This window comes from Fusarium venenatum, assembly GCF_020744135.1.
Source record: "Fusarium venenatum strain MPI-CAGE-CH-0201 chromosome Unknown EDB82scaffold_3, whole genome shotgun sequence".
Classification (NCBI taxonomy): domain Eukaryota; kingdom Fungi; phylum Ascomycota; class Sordariomycetes; order Hypocreales; family Nectriaceae; genus Fusarium; species Fusarium venenatum.
In genome coordinates, this window is record NW_027072131.1 from 3,296,973 (window position 1) to 3,313,114 (window position 16,142).

The 16,142-nt window shown below is 47.5% G+C and overlaps 9 protein-coding genes and 1 non-coding gene across 10 annotated transcripts; 3 read left to right on the forward strand and 7 right to left on the reverse strand.

The window, feature by feature from the left end:
* Positions 1-46: 46 nt before the first annotated feature.
* Positions 47-1,465, reverse strand: EDB82DRAFT_237555 (uncharacterized protein). The gene is made up of 3 exons (XM_065607286.1): positions 828-1,465; positions 587-776; positions 47-536 (listed from the first exon to the last, which is right to left on the reverse strand). Exons 1-3 carry the CDS (start codon positions 1,125-1,127, stop codon positions 247-249), a joined length of 780 nt encoding a protein of 259 aa, XP_065463953.1. The 5' UTR covers positions 1,128-1,465; the 3' UTR covers positions 47-246.
* A 410-nt stretch (positions 1,466-1,875) lies between these two features.
* On the forward strand, positions 1,876-2,895 carry EDB82DRAFT_526850 (beta-lactamase-like protein; the record flags this gene model as incomplete). Its single annotated transcript, XM_025727341.1, has 2 exons — positions 1,876-2,470; positions 2,510-2,895. The coding sequence occupies 2 exons, from the start codon at positions 1,876-1,878 to the stop codon at positions 2,893-2,895; spliced, it is 981 nt and encodes a 326-aa protein (XP_025581817.1).
* A 688-nt stretch (positions 2,896-3,583) lies between these two features.
* Positions 3,584-4,837, reverse strand: EDB82DRAFT_506118 (ERG2/sigma1 receptor-like protein). The gene is made up of 2 exons (XM_065608758.1): positions 4,302-4,837; positions 3,584-4,249 (listed from the first exon to the last, which is right to left on the reverse strand). The coding sequence occupies exons 1-2, from the start codon at positions 4,664-4,666 to the stop codon at positions 3,907-3,909; spliced, it is 708 nt and encodes a 235-aa protein (XP_065463954.1). The 5' UTR covers positions 4,667-4,837; the 3' UTR covers positions 3,584-3,906.
* A 151-nt stretch (positions 4,838-4,988) lies between these two features.
* EDB82DRAFT_237594 (uncharacterized protein) lies at positions 4,989-7,841 on the reverse strand. The gene is made up of 2 exons (XM_025727343.2): positions 6,901-7,841; positions 4,989-6,854 (listed from the first exon to the last, which is right to left on the reverse strand). Exons 1-2 carry the CDS (start codon positions 7,427-7,429, stop codon positions 5,371-5,373), a joined length of 2,013 nt encoding a protein of 670 aa, XP_025581819.1. The 5' UTR covers positions 7,430-7,841; the 3' UTR covers positions 4,989-5,370.
* Positions 7,842-8,082: 241 nt separating this feature from the next.
* Positions 8,083-9,452, forward strand: EDB82DRAFT_506123 (nuclear pore complex component-domain-containing protein). Its single transcript, XM_065608759.1, has 2 exons — positions 8,083-8,614; positions 8,672-9,452. Exons 1-2 carry the CDS (start codon positions 8,400-8,402, stop codon positions 9,228-9,230), a joined length of 774 nt encoding a protein of 257 aa, XP_065463955.1. The 5' UTR covers positions 8,083-8,399; the 3' UTR covers positions 9,231-9,452.
* Positions 9,453-9,631: 179 nt separating this feature from the next.
* Positions 9,632-10,835, reverse strand: EDB82DRAFT_477496 (chaperonin 10-like protein; the record flags this gene model as incomplete). The annotated part of the gene is made up of 3 exons (XM_025727346.1): positions 9,632-10,216; positions 10,275-10,724; positions 10,782-10,835. 3 exons carry the CDS (start codon positions 10,833-10,835, stop codon positions 9,632-9,634), a joined length of 1,089 nt encoding a protein of 362 aa, XP_025581821.1.
* Positions 10,836-10,942: 107 nt separating this feature from the next.
* EDB82DRAFT_237611 (uncharacterized protein) lies at positions 10,943-12,647 on the reverse strand. Its single transcript, XM_065607287.1, has 6 exons — positions 12,415-12,647; positions 12,115-12,353; positions 12,003-12,061; positions 11,695-11,951; positions 11,551-11,647; positions 10,943-11,499 (listed from the first exon to the last, which is right to left on the reverse strand). Exons 1-6 carry the CDS (start codon positions 12,434-12,436, stop codon positions 11,271-11,273), a joined length of 903 nt encoding a protein of 300 aa, XP_065463956.1. The 5' UTR covers positions 12,437-12,647; the 3' UTR covers positions 10,943-11,270.
* Positions 12,648-12,990: 343 nt separating this feature from the next.
* EDB82DRAFT_t225 lies at positions 12,991-13,082 on the reverse strand. Its single transcript has one exon. It is a non-coding gene; the product is annotated as a tRNA-Gly (tRNA).
* A 627-nt stretch (positions 13,083-13,709) lies between these two features.
* EDB82DRAFT_506129 (uncharacterized protein) lies at positions 13,710-15,260 on the forward strand. Its single transcript, XM_025727348.2, has 2 exons — positions 13,710-14,229; positions 14,291-15,260. Exons 1-2 carry the CDS (start codon positions 13,892-13,894, stop codon positions 14,940-14,942), a joined length of 990 nt encoding a protein of 329 aa, XP_025581823.1. The 5' UTR covers positions 13,710-13,891; the 3' UTR covers positions 14,943-15,260.
* On the reverse strand, positions 15,075-15,725 carry EDB82DRAFT_237707 (uncharacterized protein). Its single transcript, XM_025727349.2, has 3 exons — positions 15,313-15,725; positions 15,186-15,228; positions 15,075-15,137 (listed from the first exon to the last, which is right to left on the reverse strand). The coding sequence occupies exons 1-2, from the start codon at positions 15,605-15,607 to the stop codon at positions 15,206-15,208; spliced, it is 318 nt and encodes a 105-aa protein (XP_025581824.2). The 5' UTR covers positions 15,608-15,725; the 3' UTR covers positions 15,075-15,137; positions 15,186-15,205.
* Between the last annotated feature and the right edge of the window lie 417 nt (positions 15,726-16,142).

A 16,142-nucleotide genomic window follows, 5' to 3' on the forward strand; every position in this document is an offset into this window, starting at 1 on the left:
TCGCCCAAGTAGTTTACAAGAATGAACCTTTTTTTACTGCCGTCTTGAGTTAGCAACTTATCATTAGCTCGCCTGAAGACATGAGAAAATTTCAATCTCATATACAATATCATGCTACGTATTATTACCTCATCCAAACATATCAGGGTAACAACATCATACGAGAAACCATGTTGTTTTCATACAGCTGCATGCGGCAAACCAACATTAACACATTCGACTGGTTCGTAACCGATTTTGTTTTCTTTAATTGTCTTGCTTCTTGTTCCAAGCGACGCAATCGTCAAACTTGACACCCGAACCACCAAAACAATCCAATGCACTTCCAATGGTGAGATCCACCTTGCCGTTGCTGAGTCTCTTGACATTTTCCAAGTCTTCAAGATGTCTGCCACCCCCTGCATACGTGACTGGGATAGAACACCACTGGGCAAGACGTTCCACGAGCTTCTCGTCAACACCCTTTTGTAGACCCTCGTTATCTGCCGCATGAATCAAGAATTCGGAGCAGTAGGGTTCCAATGATTTGATAGATTCTGCGCCTTGTGAGTCATTCATTTTCTTGCAGATGTTACTCTCTACTCACCTTGGTTCACTTCCATGTCTGTGATTGTCTGCCATTTGTTCATAGCAACAAACCAAGAGTCCTCTCCACGACGACGACAACTCAGGTCAATGACAAGCTTGTTTTTATCACCACCGAGAGCCTCTAGGACTGCGTCGAGCCTTTCCTGGCTGAACCGACCCTCCGGAAACAGGTACGAGGTAATAATAACCTGCCAAATAATTAGAAAGAATGTCTGTGCGAGATGCTTCCGATGTAGTACCTTTTCCGCTCCCGCATCCATCCATTCTTTTGCGTTTTTATCGTTGATGCCGCCTCCGACCTGAAGACCTCCGGGCCATGATTGGAGAGCCTCTTTAGCAGGTCCGTCGTTGCCGGGGCCTAGCATAATGACATGTGCACCGTGAAGCTCATTATCCCGATAGAGCTGAGCGAAATGAGCAGGGGGGTGTTGAGAGACATAGTTGGTTTGCAGAGCCGCTGAAGTACTGTCAAGAGTACCCCCAACGATCTGCTTGACCTGACCGGCGTGAAGGTCAATACAGGGTCGGAATCGTGTCATAGTGAATGAATTGAGTTTGGTTTGTTAATCTGAAGAAGATCAACTGCGTAGGTAGATAGATACCTGACAACGTCCCACCGGAAAATCGCAAAGGTGGGGTATCGTTGGGAACATTTGAACGACGGATAACAAACTCAATGAGATATTCTGAAACATAGAGTACTCAACATCTTGTAACTTAAATTAAAGACGAGATTTTGTAGATGCCACATGAAGTTAGTTGCGAGGAAGAAGGCTTGTTTTACTTTGTTTTAACAATTCTTTCGACACAATTGAATGAGACGACTATTGCTAGTCACCCACTTATAGTTCAATACAAAGACCACGATTATCTTTGATCCATGGAAGTTGATTTATCAAGAGAATTGAATGATATTAAAGCATAGTGATATATACTGTGATTATGTGTCAGTGAAATAAGTCCTCATATGGCTCAGGTGAGTTTGCTTCAAATCGTTGGACGTACTCATCAGTGCTTTCAGATTGAAAACGTGCAACGAACGATCGATCAGATGATTGCTCATTAATTGAGTATTCCAATACCGCTTTACTACAATCAAAATCTATGACGGCGTTTACTGCACATTGCCTAGGTAGAGCGAATAGGAAATTGGTTGCTTCTTACAAGACATACGCCAGACCAACGTCATCCAGACATTAACATGAATTATGTCAATAACAGCTAGAAACCGTCAATAACTAAAACATACCCAGTCAACATACATCTCTCTCATACAATAAAAATAACATGTCTGATAAGGGGGTCATCAATCTGGCATTGTCCAAGAGACAGCCTCTGCTCAAAGACAAACCCGCTGCTGGCGATGATCAATCACTCCTTCCAAAGGCAACCAAAACTCATCCCAAGGGCAGCAAAGGCGACGAGAACGCGAATATCTATTTCATTGGAACAGCTACCACTGTGATTGAATGGCAAGGCTTTCGTCTTCTCACGGACCCAAACTTTCTCCATGCTGGCGACCATGTTCATCTTGGCCCCGGTGTCACTGCTCAACGACAGACCAACCCGGCGGTTGACTTGCATGAGTTACCTTCACTAGACGGCATTCTTCTGTCACATTATCACGAAGATCACTTCGACCGACTCGTCGAAGATTCCCTCAATAGGGACTTTCTCATTGTCACTACTCCCCATGCGCATAAGTGCTTGACAGCTAAAGACCCGCCCTTCACCAATGTCAAGGCACTCGACTTTTTCGACCATGTTAAACTCAAGTCGGATGATACTGAAGCTGGCAAACAAGCCCTTGTCATCAAAGTCACTGGCATGCCGGGAAAACACGTTCCTCCTGGCCCCCTGGCCGCAATGAACGACCTCATCGGTGCAGTCCCGCCTACAAACGGCTGAATGCTCGAGCTAGGCTCCCACAACGACGAAGATGAGAAGGTACAAACTGGTTATCGTATCTACATTTCTGGAGATACACTTCTCGTGGATGAACTTAAAGATATTCCAAAGTGGCTTCAGAATGAGCGTATCGACTTGATGCTGATTCACTTGGGAGGAACCACTATCCCTGGGCCGTCTGCACCTCTGCTCATGGTAACCATGGATGCTAAACAAGGTGTTGAGATGATCAAAATGATGGATCCAGATGTTACAATTCCCATTCATTACGATGACTATGATGTTTTTATGTCGCCACGAAAGGATTTTGAGAAGGCAGTCAAGGAGGCTGGGTTGGAAGACAGAGTCGTGCTTCTGGATAGAGGGGACAAGTATCAATTTTATGTCCGGAAGGATTAGGACTTCTCTACAACCATATAATGAACTTAAAATAAGAACATTAGTCGTGACTAGTCCACAGTGTTGTATGTGAGAATCGCTCAACACCACATCGTAAGCCTCCAAGACAGATCACATTGACGCTGTAAGAGTCAAATGGCACTGAACCAAAAATTAGCAAGCCTTGTAATCAGGTGCTTTCTGTGTATTACCAATCTATAGTTTTTTTTTATTTTTGTCAAAGTTGAGCTCAAAGATTTCACAGGAGCTGAATAAAATTAGGTTTCTCGGAGTAAGATATAACTAGTTTACGAACAGTGCTTTAAAATATTTGAAAATATTAAAACAGCCGACTTGACTTCTTGAAATTCTTTCAGGTCTCCTTTCTTATAGTAGAGACAGCTGGTTTAGTCCTATTATCTGGCAACCACCTTATCTACAATCGCCAGACCGACATCACCTGTCTGTTTTTCTTGAATAACCACAGTTTCAAAGCACTTGCTGTAAAAATACAAAGTAAAACATTCAGCCATAATTGTCTTCTGACATAATGATTACTTTATAGCACAAGAAATCATAACCGGTTGCCACAGACCAAGCACTTTAAGACACCTACAGAGAATGCCAAAAGAGGATAGTGTGTATCAGAAACTGAAGTATAAACGGAATCGTAGCAATAATGCGAGTGCGTCTGTATAAGAAATGAAATGTAAATTGTGTAAACTGGACAATGCATTTGACACGCAACGATCGCCACAATGAAAATGAATTCAACCACATGCAATGGCTGGCGCGTAAGTCATAAACTAATGTTGATGTAGCAGATATAACATATACATTGCTCAGATTTAGATGTGAACGTTCGTTCTTACATCGAGATACAAGCTTTTCTGATCGCCAAGACATACAAAGTGTCTCCCTGCTAACCAAATCTATATCCCAACTTTTCCAAATCCCTAAGTATAATATACAGAAAGGCGTCCTTTTTGGTCTATGACTATCCACGTTCATGCGAGATTCATCTCACCCCTTTTACAGCTTGCCCTTGATCAAGTTGTTGATCATCTCGCGACCGGTGATGCGAGTGGTATCCCAGAGAGTAGGGAAGTCGAGGGTGCTCGAAAGACCATCCGCGAAGCCAAAGAAGAGCATGGGAGGGATCCAACCGCGGGCGTACTCGAGAGCGAAGCAGCCCTCGGGCATCTTGTACTGCTTGACATCGCCGCGGCGAAGGTGGTGGATACTTCCAGCAGGGTAGACCTCGGGCGCATACTCGCCAGGGACGTAAGCCAGCTGAGTTCCGGAGAGGATGTGGAAGTAGTCGTCGGCGGTGTGGCGACCAGTGTGGCCTTCAGTACCGATGGCAGTGCCTATGGCAAGTTTGTTAGCCAATTGAATCTGGATAAGTGGAAGAGTACATACCAAAGATAATGAGGTACTCGGTGACACTGGCGTGGATGATGTACATGGCACCCATAGCACCACCAGCGTTGTTAAAGACCCATTCCTCCTTGACGTTGATGTGCTCGGGGTTCTTCTCGCTAAGCTCATCAACAATGTGCTTAACGACAGCCCTGGTGTCCTCTCCGTGCTTGGCGAGCGCTCGCTTAGAAAGATCGTCGAGGTGCTTGAGGTCGAAGATGTAGAACTGCTCGAGGTTCTGCTCGACAAAGTAGACGACGGAGCTCAGGAGCGCGGTAAGGAGGCCGAGAACTAGGAGAAGCTTGCTGAGGCTACCCTGCGACTTTGAAGCCGACGAGGGCTTGCTGGACTTGGACTTGCTCTTTGCCATTGTTGCGATTCTTTCCAAGTTGAACAAGTGACAAGTTCAAAGATCGTACGAAGGAAAAGGATGCAAGTAAATAAACGGTGACTCCAATTTCTGTTGAGCCCCGGAAATTAACTTAATCAGCCAGACGGAGCTGGACCCTGGGCTGGAGCTTCGCGGACTCGGGACGGGGAGTATTGCCGTCCAGTTTTTTTCTACAGCGCGCCGCCAACGATTAGTCAATTCAATTCAGGTCCCTGACGTTAGCAAGTCTCTAGTGACCACTCATTGTCTCTGGCTGCATGTGAAACCCCAACTACTGTAGGTACAACGTGTCACTTCATAACTTCGTTTTCGTATTTGTATTCGCTCAGGTACACACTTTGACCTTCAATCTGACCAAACATTTTGTTCTATTGGTAGCAAACGCAAACTATCTAGAGAAAGCAACTGCTTTTCCCCGATTGTCCCTCACCGCATCACATAGACTATGGTATGCATGTTTCTTTAAACGCCATACAAATTATACCCATCGAAACGAAACCCACGGCAAAACGTGTGCGCAAGACGCGACAAGCCAACTCCAATGCCCATAAGCCAAGCCGCGATAGCTCCTGTGAATCGCTAACCATTCGTTTCCTTTCCCATAGAGATACACTGCCAACTCCAACTTCACCCTCCTGGCATTGTATCCTCGGCTGCTGTAATCCTCTACCTGAATCTGCCGCCTAGTCAATATCGGAGTCTCCCATTACTTCTGTCCGATCTGCGTCGTCCACTTCGTCGTCGTCGTGGAGAACTGTTTGGTCCTCAATCTCGGCGTCGTCCATCGTAACATCGCCCATAGTCATATCACCAGCTGTCATGTCTCCCACTGTGACATCTCCAAGTGTGACATCGCCGTTGAGATCCCCGTTTTGTTTATCTCCATCAATATCATCATCCAAGTCCAGATCCCCGTCGTCTTCTTCAGCCTTTTTCGGCCTGGGCCGTTTGACAGCCGGAATAACACCAAGCTCGTGAGCCTGCGGCCTCCAACGAGCTAGACGTCTTGTTGCCCTTCTCAGAGCAGCAGCGTAAGCACTTACTTCCTCGCCAAAATCGTCCTTTTCCTTTGTCAAAAGGCAAAGCCCACCCACACCCTTCTCGCGGAATAATCCTGGAGTCTTATCCCCGTAGGTCAGGTTTCGTGGCAAGGAATTCTCATCATCACTGTCCTCAAATGGATCCTCTTGAGCATTGACCCGTTGATACGCCCTGAATATGGCGCCGTCCTGCCTTCTGAGCTTTCGGCTCTTGTGATGCTGGCGGCGGAGACCTCGATCCAGGATGTACTCAACTCTCTGGCTCCGGTTTCGCTCAACAGCTAGTTGGTGTGCTGTGGGGGGCCGAGGTTTCCTGGCAACAACACCTTCGTTAACGTGATGCGCTGGTGACGATGCACCCTCGAAGATCTGGTATTTGAGAGGAGCACCTCTGCGACTCGAGTTAAGACCCCGACCACCAAGCGCTCTTGGTGGCGGTGTCGACCGGGTGCTGTCCATATCGGACTCATGTTTGGATGGCCGTATACGAGGGAGAATTGCAGGGCCTTCGTCGGCGGCAAATGATGGCCGCATTTTGCCTCTCTTTGTATCCCTCTCATTAAGATAGGCCTGGTCCATTTCTAGAATCTTTGCTCGCATTTTCTGCTTGGTGCGACCGAACTCAATTTCTTCCTCGGTGTCCACGTTCTCCCTGGCTTGTTGTTCTTCGGTCATCCCTATGAGTTGTGGAACTCCTTGGTTGGCTACATCCAGCCCGTAATCGACACCAGCGCCGAAAGGATTCTCTTCACAACCTTCTTCCGTGAAGTCGGACTCAAGGTAGAACCACATGAGCCACAGGAATGCATTGGCTCGAGACTGGCTTGTTACTTCAGTTTTCATGATCAAATCGTGAAATTCACAGGCTCGTGGGAAATGAAGCTCTTTGATCTTCTGCGCTGCGTTGCACATGACAAAAATAAGATTGACGGGATTTGTGCGCGGGGTGTCTAGCGCCTTGATCTTATCAAGGGAGTTAGGTTCTTCTCGATCATCTGCGCCACCTTTCAAGATAGACTTGAGGCGAGGAGCATCTTGGAGCTGCTTGTAAGCATGAGGATCCTGGCGAGCTTGTAGTGAAGGGATGGCATGATATGTACGCAGCTGAGCTCGCATCTCAGGAAAAACTAATAACATTAGCAGGGGCGATTTGAGAATAATAGCGTTCCTTACAATTTAGAGTTGTGTTCATGCGGCCCATATTAACAAGAAGACACACCATTGCCATGCCCTTCGCAGCCTCTCTGTCGCTGAGAAGCTTATCTCGAAGCACTTTGCTGGTTTTTGAGCTACGAGACATAGTATCGATGTAAAGATCAGCAAAGCATTGTCGCTGAAGCCTCTCAGGTTCATAAGAGTTGGTAAAGACAGTCTTCTCGTTATCGAAAACAGCCTTGAGAAAGTCGTATTGAATGTCTTCCCTCCAAAGGGGCTCGCCATCCTCCTTTTTCAGATGGCGTATCTTGCCAATTGTTGGCTGGTTTGCTGCATCCTTTTCCTTTTCCTTTTCTTTGTCCTTGCTTTGTGATGCTTTGCTTTTCGCACGGGATGACTTTTCTCGGGGATCAGGAGTGGCATTGCCCATTTGGGTATCGTCGTCCTCGGACATGGCTCGGGAGACAAATGATTTGGCTTCGGGCTGAACAGGAGAGCTTGGTAGGTCGAGCTCGGAGGTCGCGGCGAGTGAGGCAGGAGACGCCATGGCTAGTGAATGTAGTTCTTACGATTACCAGAAAATGAAGCTATTCGCGATGTAGCGTAGGGAATCGAAATTAAGAATTGGTCACCAGGATGTATCAACGGCGCATCGCGAAAGAATATTTTGTTGAGATAGGAAAGTTCGCCAGGGAGACGTGGAAATTGGTGGGGACTGGTTGATGATGATTTAATACCAGATTGCGCGTGCGCAGATTGTTTGCGAATGCGATGGTGATAATGTAGACGATGGAGTTGGGTTGGTGTAAGGATATAGAAGATAAAGGAAATCAAAAAGGAAAAGGGCCGTGTTGAATTTCTCAGCTCGAATGATGGTATGGGAAGGAACGATGTTAAGTTTGAGAAGCGAAGTTGCCAGCTGCGCTGCTCTCTGTGCCTTTGCCTTGTCTTGCGTTAGTTTGCCTGGGGCAGCCGATGCGCCCACGAGCCGGGAAGTTGCTGAGGCGCGTCACGGTAGGTAACTGTAGCACTCAGCATTTCACGACCAAGGAAGGTAGGGAGGTCTAGTGGAGCTGCCTCTAACAAATGAAAGCAGGCTAGCAGGTTGTTTGCTCGCGCTGTCTGTGGCTTAAGAGACTGGGCTGTGGCGCAGTTTTATATACACCAGGGTCACCTAAGGTCCGTGCTGGTCGCGCTGCAACAGACAGAGCTAAAAGCTACAGCAGAGCCTAGGCTTTGTGTTTTCATAGCAGGGGAGCCGCTCTCCCTCATCTCTCTGGTCGCAACATCAACAAACCTCATAACTAAGGGAGCAACCGAGCTCACCACGGCTTCGGCCAGAACGATACACATACTAACCAACAGGGACGCTACAGTGGGAGACATATCGCCATATTCGAGTTGGAGCGAAGTGAAAGAGACTTTGGCCTGTATCTTGCAGAGCATTCAAGAGCTCCACGGCATTCGACAAGCTACACATAAGAAACCTATATTAGACACCCTCGGCCTGCCTCAAAATGGCCACTCCAGTTCGGACAGCTACCATTGCCGGCCCCTCAGTGACCGACAGCCCTGGTACCTGGCGTCACCCGCGACTCAACGAGATTACTAGACGTCGTAATGCGACGACCTTTTCAGAGAAGAACGTCCGCCAGATCGCCTACAATGTTATTGCGCTGCTAGGATTCTGGTCTGCGCAGCTCCTAGCGAAGCTCAACATTGGCTCTCAAGCGTGAGTTGCTGTCTGCTGCTGCCTTCGCGACTTGTCATGACTAACTTGGTTGTTCAGCGTTCCCAGTTCTTTTAGAGTATACTTGGGCTGGGCTTGGTTTATTCTTCAACTTATCCCCTTCATCAACATTGGCATTGCCTGTTTGCCTTTGATTCGACCGAAAGACGATCTATCCGACATCCCTCTCACATCTGCCCAGCGCCAACTGCTGGGCCTAGATCCTTCGTCGGCCGCGCCAACTCCTGACACCAAGTTCAGCACTCCCCCTCGATACTCTCGCACACCTTCCATCGGCGGTTCAGTCGGAAGCCGAGGAAGTTACAACAGCTCGCCTCTCTCTGGTCGAGGTAGTCCCCTTGTTCAAGGATCCCCATTGGGTAGCCCTCTTTTCCAGAAGAGCACCAACAGCTTCGGCAGTAGCTTCGGCAACAGTTTCAACGGCAGAAGATCTTCTTTCGGATCAACAAGTCCTTTCGCTGCTAGCTCTTCTTCCAATGTCTTCTCCGACCCTACTTCTCCCAGCACTCCGGGTGGTAAGCGAACAAGCGTTGGACTGAACAGCAAATGGTTATACGAGAAGGGACGACGGCCGTCTGGCAGCGCTTGGGGTAAATAACCGGCGATTCTTTTTTAATGAGAGGGGGTGTTTCGGACAAGCATGTTTACGCAGCAGCATTGTAAGCACCGTGGTCTATTAGATAGTCTGTTCTGCATGTACAAGATTTAACTGAGTTGAATGATTGACCCGACGTAGATATATTTAGCAGCGGGTCAGACTGGAGTAATGGAAACTCTTGAATAAATAAATAAGTCAATACAAAGCTTAATGATCTATTTACGTGATCAGCCAAGGAGAATGCGCGGAGTGAAGTCTTGACGCTGAATGGCAATACTCTATTCGTCCCCATGTCAAAAGTTTGCTTTCATAGTAACAAGTTGATACTATTCCTAATCAACTCATCGAAACACCAATCTTCAGACCTTCCCGAATGCGACCATCCTCCTACTACCCCTTGGCTACTCTTCAATCTTGACGACTGGACGACCGATTAACACATGAGCTTGGGACTTTGCAATAATGTCTTCTGCCTCCTCCATCGTAAGGAAGCTCAGATGACTTTGAACCCCATGCTCAGTCACAAACTTCATCATCTCTCTGGTTTCCTCCATACTGCAATGAACGATACCCTTGACTACAATCTCTCTCAACACAAGATTCATTGGATCAAACCTGAGTCCGTTTTCTGGGAAGCCAGCTGCGACCAGCACTCCTCTTGGTTGCAATCGATGAGCAGCCCAGTCGTTAACGTCGTCATCGCTGGTACATACAACAGCAGCTTTGAGACCGATCTCGTCCGTGAAATCCGAGACCTTTTGGATCGTTTCTGGATCGTCGTATTTGAGGATAAGATCCGGTTTGAGATGAGAAGGGACCTCTGTTGCGAGCCTCAGCCCTATCTCATGGTTGTCAATGGCTACAACTCGATAACCTCGAGCTTTTGCGAATTGGATACCAAGGACCCCAAGACCTCCTATTCCAATGATAGCTATAGTTTGGCCTGTTTCCACACTCGCTTGATTGATGGCGTGCCAAATAGTTGCCTGAAGCTCATCGTCAGCATGTCCCATTGAGACGATACCAGCTTTGTGCAAGACTTACTCCAGCACACATCAAAGGGGCTGCCTGTTCAAAACCCATACTATCAGGCAAATGAACAAGAGCGCCATGCCATGAAGTCATATACTCAGCGAAGGCTCCGTCACGATGGAGAATACCGCACATGGTTCTGTTGTCACAGAACCTTGGATCAAGAGACCCGATAGCCTGGGCTGCCCATTTACACCCCTTGCAATTTCCGCAAGGGTCCATGAAGTTTGTAACTCCTACGCGTTCTCCTATATGCCACACTACTGGCACGTCAGACCCACGGCTAACTATAGTGCCGGCTGGTTCATGAGAACCGATAAACGGCAACGGTACCTGCGTAAGACCCTGATATACTAGGAGATCAGAGTGGCAGAATCCAGCAGTTGCTACACGAATAAGAACCTCATCTGGCTTTGGGGACGGGACTGGGGCATCATCGTGAAGTTTATAACCCTTGTTATACTGGAAATTGTTAGGAAATGACATCGAGCTCGCCTTTCACTTCCATTTGATTCTTACCTCAAGTAATCTCAGAGCTTTCATCTTCTGAGGGATAGGGGGCTGGTTTGCCATTGTTGGAATGATTACTGTGCTTATCTTCTGATCTGAGGAAAGAGAATGTTGGTAGAGGGAGGCACTTTTGGGGTGTGATGTTTTATGATTGAATTTTTATCGGAAGGTCTTATGTCATCAGACAGAGAATCTTTTGCTGATACGATTCAGAGCTATCTGAGACGAATCAAGAGTGGTCCGTAACCTTCAAATCTGGATAGGTGCTCGTGAGAAAAATGAGGACTTGGCATACTAGTGCTCACTCTCATCGGTGGCTTGATGAAAGAGGGGTTGATGTCACGCTGCTCAGCATCTGGACAAGCAATATATTTGCATGTTCGGGGCAAATTGCAATATTGCTCTAGGGTCCATGATGTGCAGATGATAATGATGATATAAGCACATATCCGTAACAATGATTATATATGAATGACATGGTTGTATGACTGGAATTGCTCACAGCTTCGTCATGAAGCCACTATTTTCGTTCTCAAAAACGTTGGTAAGTGTTCCAATATGAGGCAGGATCTCAACTGCAAATTCGTCGCCGTGTCTTAGAGCGTCCTTGGGTGTTCTGCCCATTCCAACACCCGCAGGAGTACCGGTAACGATAACAGTTCCAGGAGGAAGAGTGGTGCCCTGGGATAGCCAGCTGATAATCTTTGGGACAGAAAAGATGAGATCACTTGGGAACGGTTAGTATAGGGACTCGTGTACTTGGACAAGGGCCACTTACTCAGTTCCACTCTCCTGATACACCTCACCATTCTTAAGGCCTCGCATGTGAAGCTTGGAAGGGTCTGGAATCAGCGACTTCAGGACTAGTGTAGGGCCTGCAGTTTTGTTAGCTAGGCTTCGCTGATCGCTCCAACAAACTTACCAAGAGGGAGAGCTCCATCGAAGCTTTTGGAGAATGACCACTGAGACTGGTTCAGCTGTTGAGTACGGCTGGAAACATCGTTGGCGGCAGTGTATCCGAGGACGTAGTCCAAAGCCTCAGCTTCACTAACGTTCTTGGCTGTCTTGCCAATGACGACTGCCAGCTCCGCCTCGTAATCGCCAGACGCGTCTACTTGACTCAGTTTTGGAACTATTCCCTTGGCAGGCCAAGGGTCCACGAGAGATGTGCTGGGCTTCCTATATTCAAGTCAGTTTGGAGGCTATGTAAAGAACCATAAGTCACTATACATAAATATGACCGGGATTGGTGGAGGCTCAAGTCCGCACTCGGCAGCGTGCTTTCTGTACTAAGATGAAGGGTCAGTGGGTGAGAGCACTGGGAGAGGCGCGCTGCACGTACGTTCAAGCCAACACATCTCACAGTACCGACTTCGTTTTGCGCAAGAGGAGACAAGACGCGGTCAATAGTCTCGGTAGTGCCAGTTGATGATCCTGGGGCCAGAACTGATGAGCCCGACCAGACATCGACAGCAACCTCTTGACCCTTGCGCAAGGCAGCACCAACGTCAATATTCCTGTCAGCTGGCTGGCCGATGAGGATCTTGGAAGGACTCGATCTCGGAACGAAACGCACAAGGCCTATTGATACTTGTTAGTGCATATGATACTTTGATAACAGACAGAGAGATGAGTGACTTGCGCTGAAGTGCAGATGAGGCCATGTTTTATATTTATTACTAAAGATGATTTATAGTCAACTGAACAAACCAAAATCAAAATAAGACTGAAACAACATATAGGGGATAATGAGCTCTTTATAATGATAGAACTTAGTTGACGCAGACTTCGGCATTCTTCCCCGGATGGCATGTCATGAACAGAGTAGCATCAACAACGTCCGGAACTGGATCCGAGTCGCACTGTCCGTCGTGGCGCTTCGGTCTACTATGGATCGGTTCGGGGCTTCAACGGATTAAACAGGCAGTACATGTCATTGTTGGACATCCAGCAAAGAGATGAAACAGATGAGATATACGAGAAGACACATAAACACTTTTAAATCGAGTTCTATACCTATCGTCTTACTTCCATCATCTGCTCGTAAAATGCTCATGAAAGGCTAAAGACTACATATAATTCAAATTGAAGAGCGGATCATTTACACAGGAACAAAGTACACCACTGCACTACTTGTCGAATAACACGACATTCAACAAACCTATATTACTCTCGTATATGATGACAGTATCAATAGCTCGAAGACGCAAAAAGATGCTGCGCGGTCCGGGGATCGAACCCGGGACACTCCTTTTCAGTTTATTTCCCACCACTTGGGGGAGGAGAGTTTTACCACTAAACTAACCGCGCTGCTGGGGCTGTTTGTTTGCTTAGAGAATTGCGCTGAATGTCCAAGTAGGATAGCGATAGTGAGGTCTTCGCTCGTGTAACTAGACATTGGCAAGGTGAACTAAACGAGGGGATGTCGAGCTTCTTATACACGTCTGAGTTGATAAGGGTCCACTTGGATGACCTGCTTCAAACATTGTGTCGTGTGGGGCAATGAGACGAACCTTACTGCATTAGTTCTAACTCTTTCTATCTGCTTACCTTAGTAGGTACCTACTCAGGCAGCCAGGCAATTGGCCTACCTTGATATCGACGTGGATAGTAACTGATAGCTACTTAGTCAAGGCATTTAACATGTTCGTAAAGGAGACGAAGGCAATGGCAGTTAATATTCTTCGAGGGTTAATGGTTTGGTTCGGATAAGCGTCCAAGGGTTAGCGCATTTAATAACGCATGGCCCTTGATGGTACAGGTCGATGATGGAGGAATTAAAGGCCGTAATAAAGGGAGACATCAAACAGAACAAGCCTGTAGCTTGTCGCAATCATGCAATTATTCAGAAGAAATGACGAAGTGAGGTCTTTGATAGATAGAAGTTGATGGCAAGAGAAATTTATCTCAGAGTTTCTCGAGTCCCAAAAGTGGAACTCTCAGCGGAGCTCAAGGGTAAGCTTGGGTACGTAGTTCTGACCAACAACCCCTCCAACACTTCACCCACCTGAGCTGCGACAACTTGGATTCTGTATAAAATATTCTACGTCACTTTCTTTCATCGCATCGCATAGCCAACCTTTAAGCCGCCTCCTACATAAATCTCCAAAGCTTTCAAAATGGCCAGCAAGGTCGACCGCATCGTAGCTCGGCTACAGGCTAAAATCGAAGAGGGCGATTACTACGAGGCTCAGCAACAGACCCGTGTCGCCGCATCTCGCTACATCAAGACCTCCAACTGGCCCGCCGCTATCGACATCCTCTCCAGTGTCTCCCAAGCACTGTTACGTGCTGGTCAGGGTGGCAGTGGAGGTGATCTCTGTGCCATGCTCGTCGACGTCTACAAGCAGGCAGAGCTGAAGCCCGATGCTGATTCCAAGGGCAGACTATTGACTTGTCTGCGACTGTTTGAGGCTGGGGAACCTACAAGGAAGAAGTTCGTGGGCGAGATTGTTGGGTAAGTAGAAAAGCGTCACATAAAAAAACGCCGGATGGATAATTCTAATGTCGGAGGACAGATGGTCAGCTAAGTTCGGCGAATACCCTGCCGGAGACCCAGAGCTTCACCACGTCGCCGGATCACTCTACGCCGAAGAACACGACACATACGAGGCCGAGAAACATCTATTACTGGGCACTAAGGACTCACCCGAGGTTTTGACAAAAATGGAATATACCTGGTACAAGGAGAGTGAGCCTCACCAAGCGGCTCTCTTTGCTGGCCGTGCTGTGCTCCCCTACCTCCTAGTCGGCAATGTGCGAGCCGCCAATACCTGCTACCGCCTTTTCACCAGCTCTCTCTCCAGCGACAACCCGAACCTCGGCGTCCAAGATGTATCCAGCCCTGCTGGTGACATCCGCATCTTCCCAAGCCTCCCCCTCCTCAACTTCCTCGGCTTTCTCCTCCTTGCCATTCAGCGTGGCGCACCAGAACTTTACCGTGCCCTTGTATCTAAGTATGCGACACAAATTAACGAGGCTGGATCATGGGCTGAGGCGCTCGAGATGATTGGAGAGATGTATTTCGGTCTTTCCAAGCCCCGGCAGAGCAACCCTTTGATGGATATGATGAGCGGATTCTTTGGTGGCGGCGGTGGTCAGCCAGAGAAGCCCAAGCGTAAACAGGTTATGCAAAGGCAAGATGCCCCTGCGGCAGAGGGTCTGGACTAGAAAAAGTCCGTCTATAAGGTTGGGAATGGGGTATACCATATCGTCTTGAGAGGAATACATAGACAGCAGGCGTTGTAAGGTAAACAAAAAGACTTGGTTAGCCACGGTGTTGTTCTTCAGGCTCAAACATCCAGTTATCCTCACTGAGAGCTGCTACTTTCGCTCGTAGACTTGCCCTTACAGCCTCAATAAGTTCTGAATTATGTTAGTGTGATGTGCGTAATGGGTGAGTGTAATGCACACCTTCGGGCTGTTCGTGTACATCATGACGATTTATCTGATGATGCTTAACGGCTTCTGTGAGTCTTTGTCTCTCTTCTATTAAACATGAGCTCTCTTCATCCTACATCTGAGACGGGGGATTGCATACTTTCACACTCTTGTGCATTGTCCAGAGGGAGTTCATCTTCATCGTCCATCATTGGCGTTGGGGGATCTCCAAGCTCAATTTCCCCATGCTTATCGCGAACGACGATCTCAGACGTATCAGACAAGACATCTACGTCTAAATGCAATGTCTCGGCGGACGTGGACGTAGAACCGGCAGTAGGTCGCCGGGTCAACTGGCTCTGGAACAGATTGCGACGGACGCCAGCAGAAGAAGCACCGTTGCGGGTGCGCGAGACACCGTTTCCATTTGTAGTTGCACGGGAGCGATCAGCCATAATGTGCAAATTGAAGGGATGTGATGCAAAAAGCAGTGTTTCTATCCAAAAGTTGATGTTTATCGCAATGGTCTCCGAGTCAGATGTGAAGCCAAGTCGCCTATTGTTGACTTTGTTTTGTGTGGGGATGCGCCAGGGTGCCTTCGTCTTAGGTAGCCACCAACTTACATCAATTCCGCTGATTAACTCGGCAGTTGCAAATGTCTGCACATAACGTATTAAATAGAATTTAGAACACAGAGCTGACTATTGAGATGTCGATGAACCTATAAGTCCTCAATTATCATATTGATTCCATGACTCAAGGTCCATGTTCTATCATATTGGAGCATGTAATGTTATGAACATGATTTGCATCTCAATAAAAGCCCACCTACTCCGTATTTAACGCTAGTTCTAACCCAATCCCAGATTTAAAGGAAAGATACGAAACAACTTCTCAGCACGCCGAGTTTGTTCAGGTATTCCTTCAGTCAATGCTGGTTACTAATTAGTTGCTGCTGAACGGGAAACGACAGCATCGTAACTCATCCTC

What these genes read in the sequence shown, in the direction of transcription:
- EDB82DRAFT_237555 (XM_065607286.1), bottom strand. Translation starts at nt 1,127, where the DNA reads ATGACACGATTCCGACCCTGTATTGACCTTCACGCCGGTCAGGTCAAG. An exon ending in TGGATGCGGGAGCGGAAAAG is followed by an intron (nt 777 to 827) that starts GTACTACATCGG and finishes ATTATTTGGCAG; the next exon opens with GTTATTATTACCTCGTACCT. An exon ending in AGACATGGAAGTGAACCAAG is followed by an intron (nt 537 to 586) that starts GTGAGTAGAGAG and finishes CACAAGGCGCAG; the next exon opens with AATCTATCAAATCATTGGAA.
- EDB82DRAFT_506118 (XM_065608758.1), bottom strand. Translation starts at nt 4,666, where the DNA reads ATGGCAAAGAGCAAGTCCAAGTCCAGCAAGCCCTCGTCGGCTTCAAAG. An exon ending in GTCACCGAGTACCTCATTAT is followed by an intron (nt 4,250 to 4,301) that starts CTTTGGTATGTA and finishes TAACAAACTTGC; the next exon opens with CATAGGCACTGCCATCGGTA.
- EDB82DRAFT_237594 (XM_025727343.2), bottom strand. Translation starts at nt 7,429, where the DNA reads ATGGCGTCTCCTGCCTCACTCGCCGCGACCTCCGAGCTCGACCTACCA. An exon ending in CATGAACACAACTCTAAATT is followed by an intron (nt 6,855 to 6,900) that starts GTAAGGAACGCT and finishes TAATGTTATTAG; the next exon opens with TTTTTCCTGAGATGCGAGCT.
- EDB82DRAFT_506123 (XM_065608759.1), top strand. Translation starts at nt 8,400, where the DNA reads ATGGCCACTCCAGTTCGGACAGCTACCATTGCCGGCCCCTCAGTGACC. An exon ending in CTCAACATTGGCTCTCAAGC is followed by an intron (nt 8,615 to 8,671) that starts GTGAGTTGCTGT and finishes TTGGTTGTTCAG; the next exon opens with CGTTCCCAGTTCTTTTAGAG.
- EDB82DRAFT_237611 (XM_065607287.1), bottom strand. Translation starts at nt 12,436, where the DNA reads ATGGCCTCATCTGCACTTCAGC. An exon ending in GGCCTCATCTGCACTTCAGC is followed by an intron (nt 12,354 to 12,414) that starts GCAAGTCACTCA and finishes AAGTATCAATAG; the next exon opens with GCCTTGTGCGTTTCGTTCCG. An exon ending in CGATGGAGCTCTCCCTCTTG is followed by an intron (nt 11,648 to 11,694) that starts GTAAGTTTGTTG and finishes ACAAAACTGCAG; the next exon opens with GCCCTACACTAGTCCTGAAG.
- EDB82DRAFT_506129 (XM_025727348.2), top strand. Translation starts at nt 13,892, where the DNA reads ATGGCCAGCAAGGTCGACCGCATCGTAGCTCGGCTACAGGCTAAAATC. An exon ending in TTCGTGGGCGAGATTGTTGG is followed by an intron (nt 14,230 to 14,290) that starts GTAAGTAGAAAA and finishes GTCGGAGGACAG; the next exon opens with ATGGTCAGCTAAGTTCGGCG.
- EDB82DRAFT_237707 (XM_025727349.2), bottom strand. Translation starts at nt 15,607, where the DNA reads ATGGCTGATCGCTCCCGTGCAACTACAAATGGAAACGGTGTCTCGCGC. An exon ending in CAATGCACAAGAGTGTGAAA is followed by an intron (nt 15,229 to 15,312) that starts GTATGCAATCCC and finishes GAAGCCGTTAAG; the next exon opens with CATCATCAGATAAATCGTCA.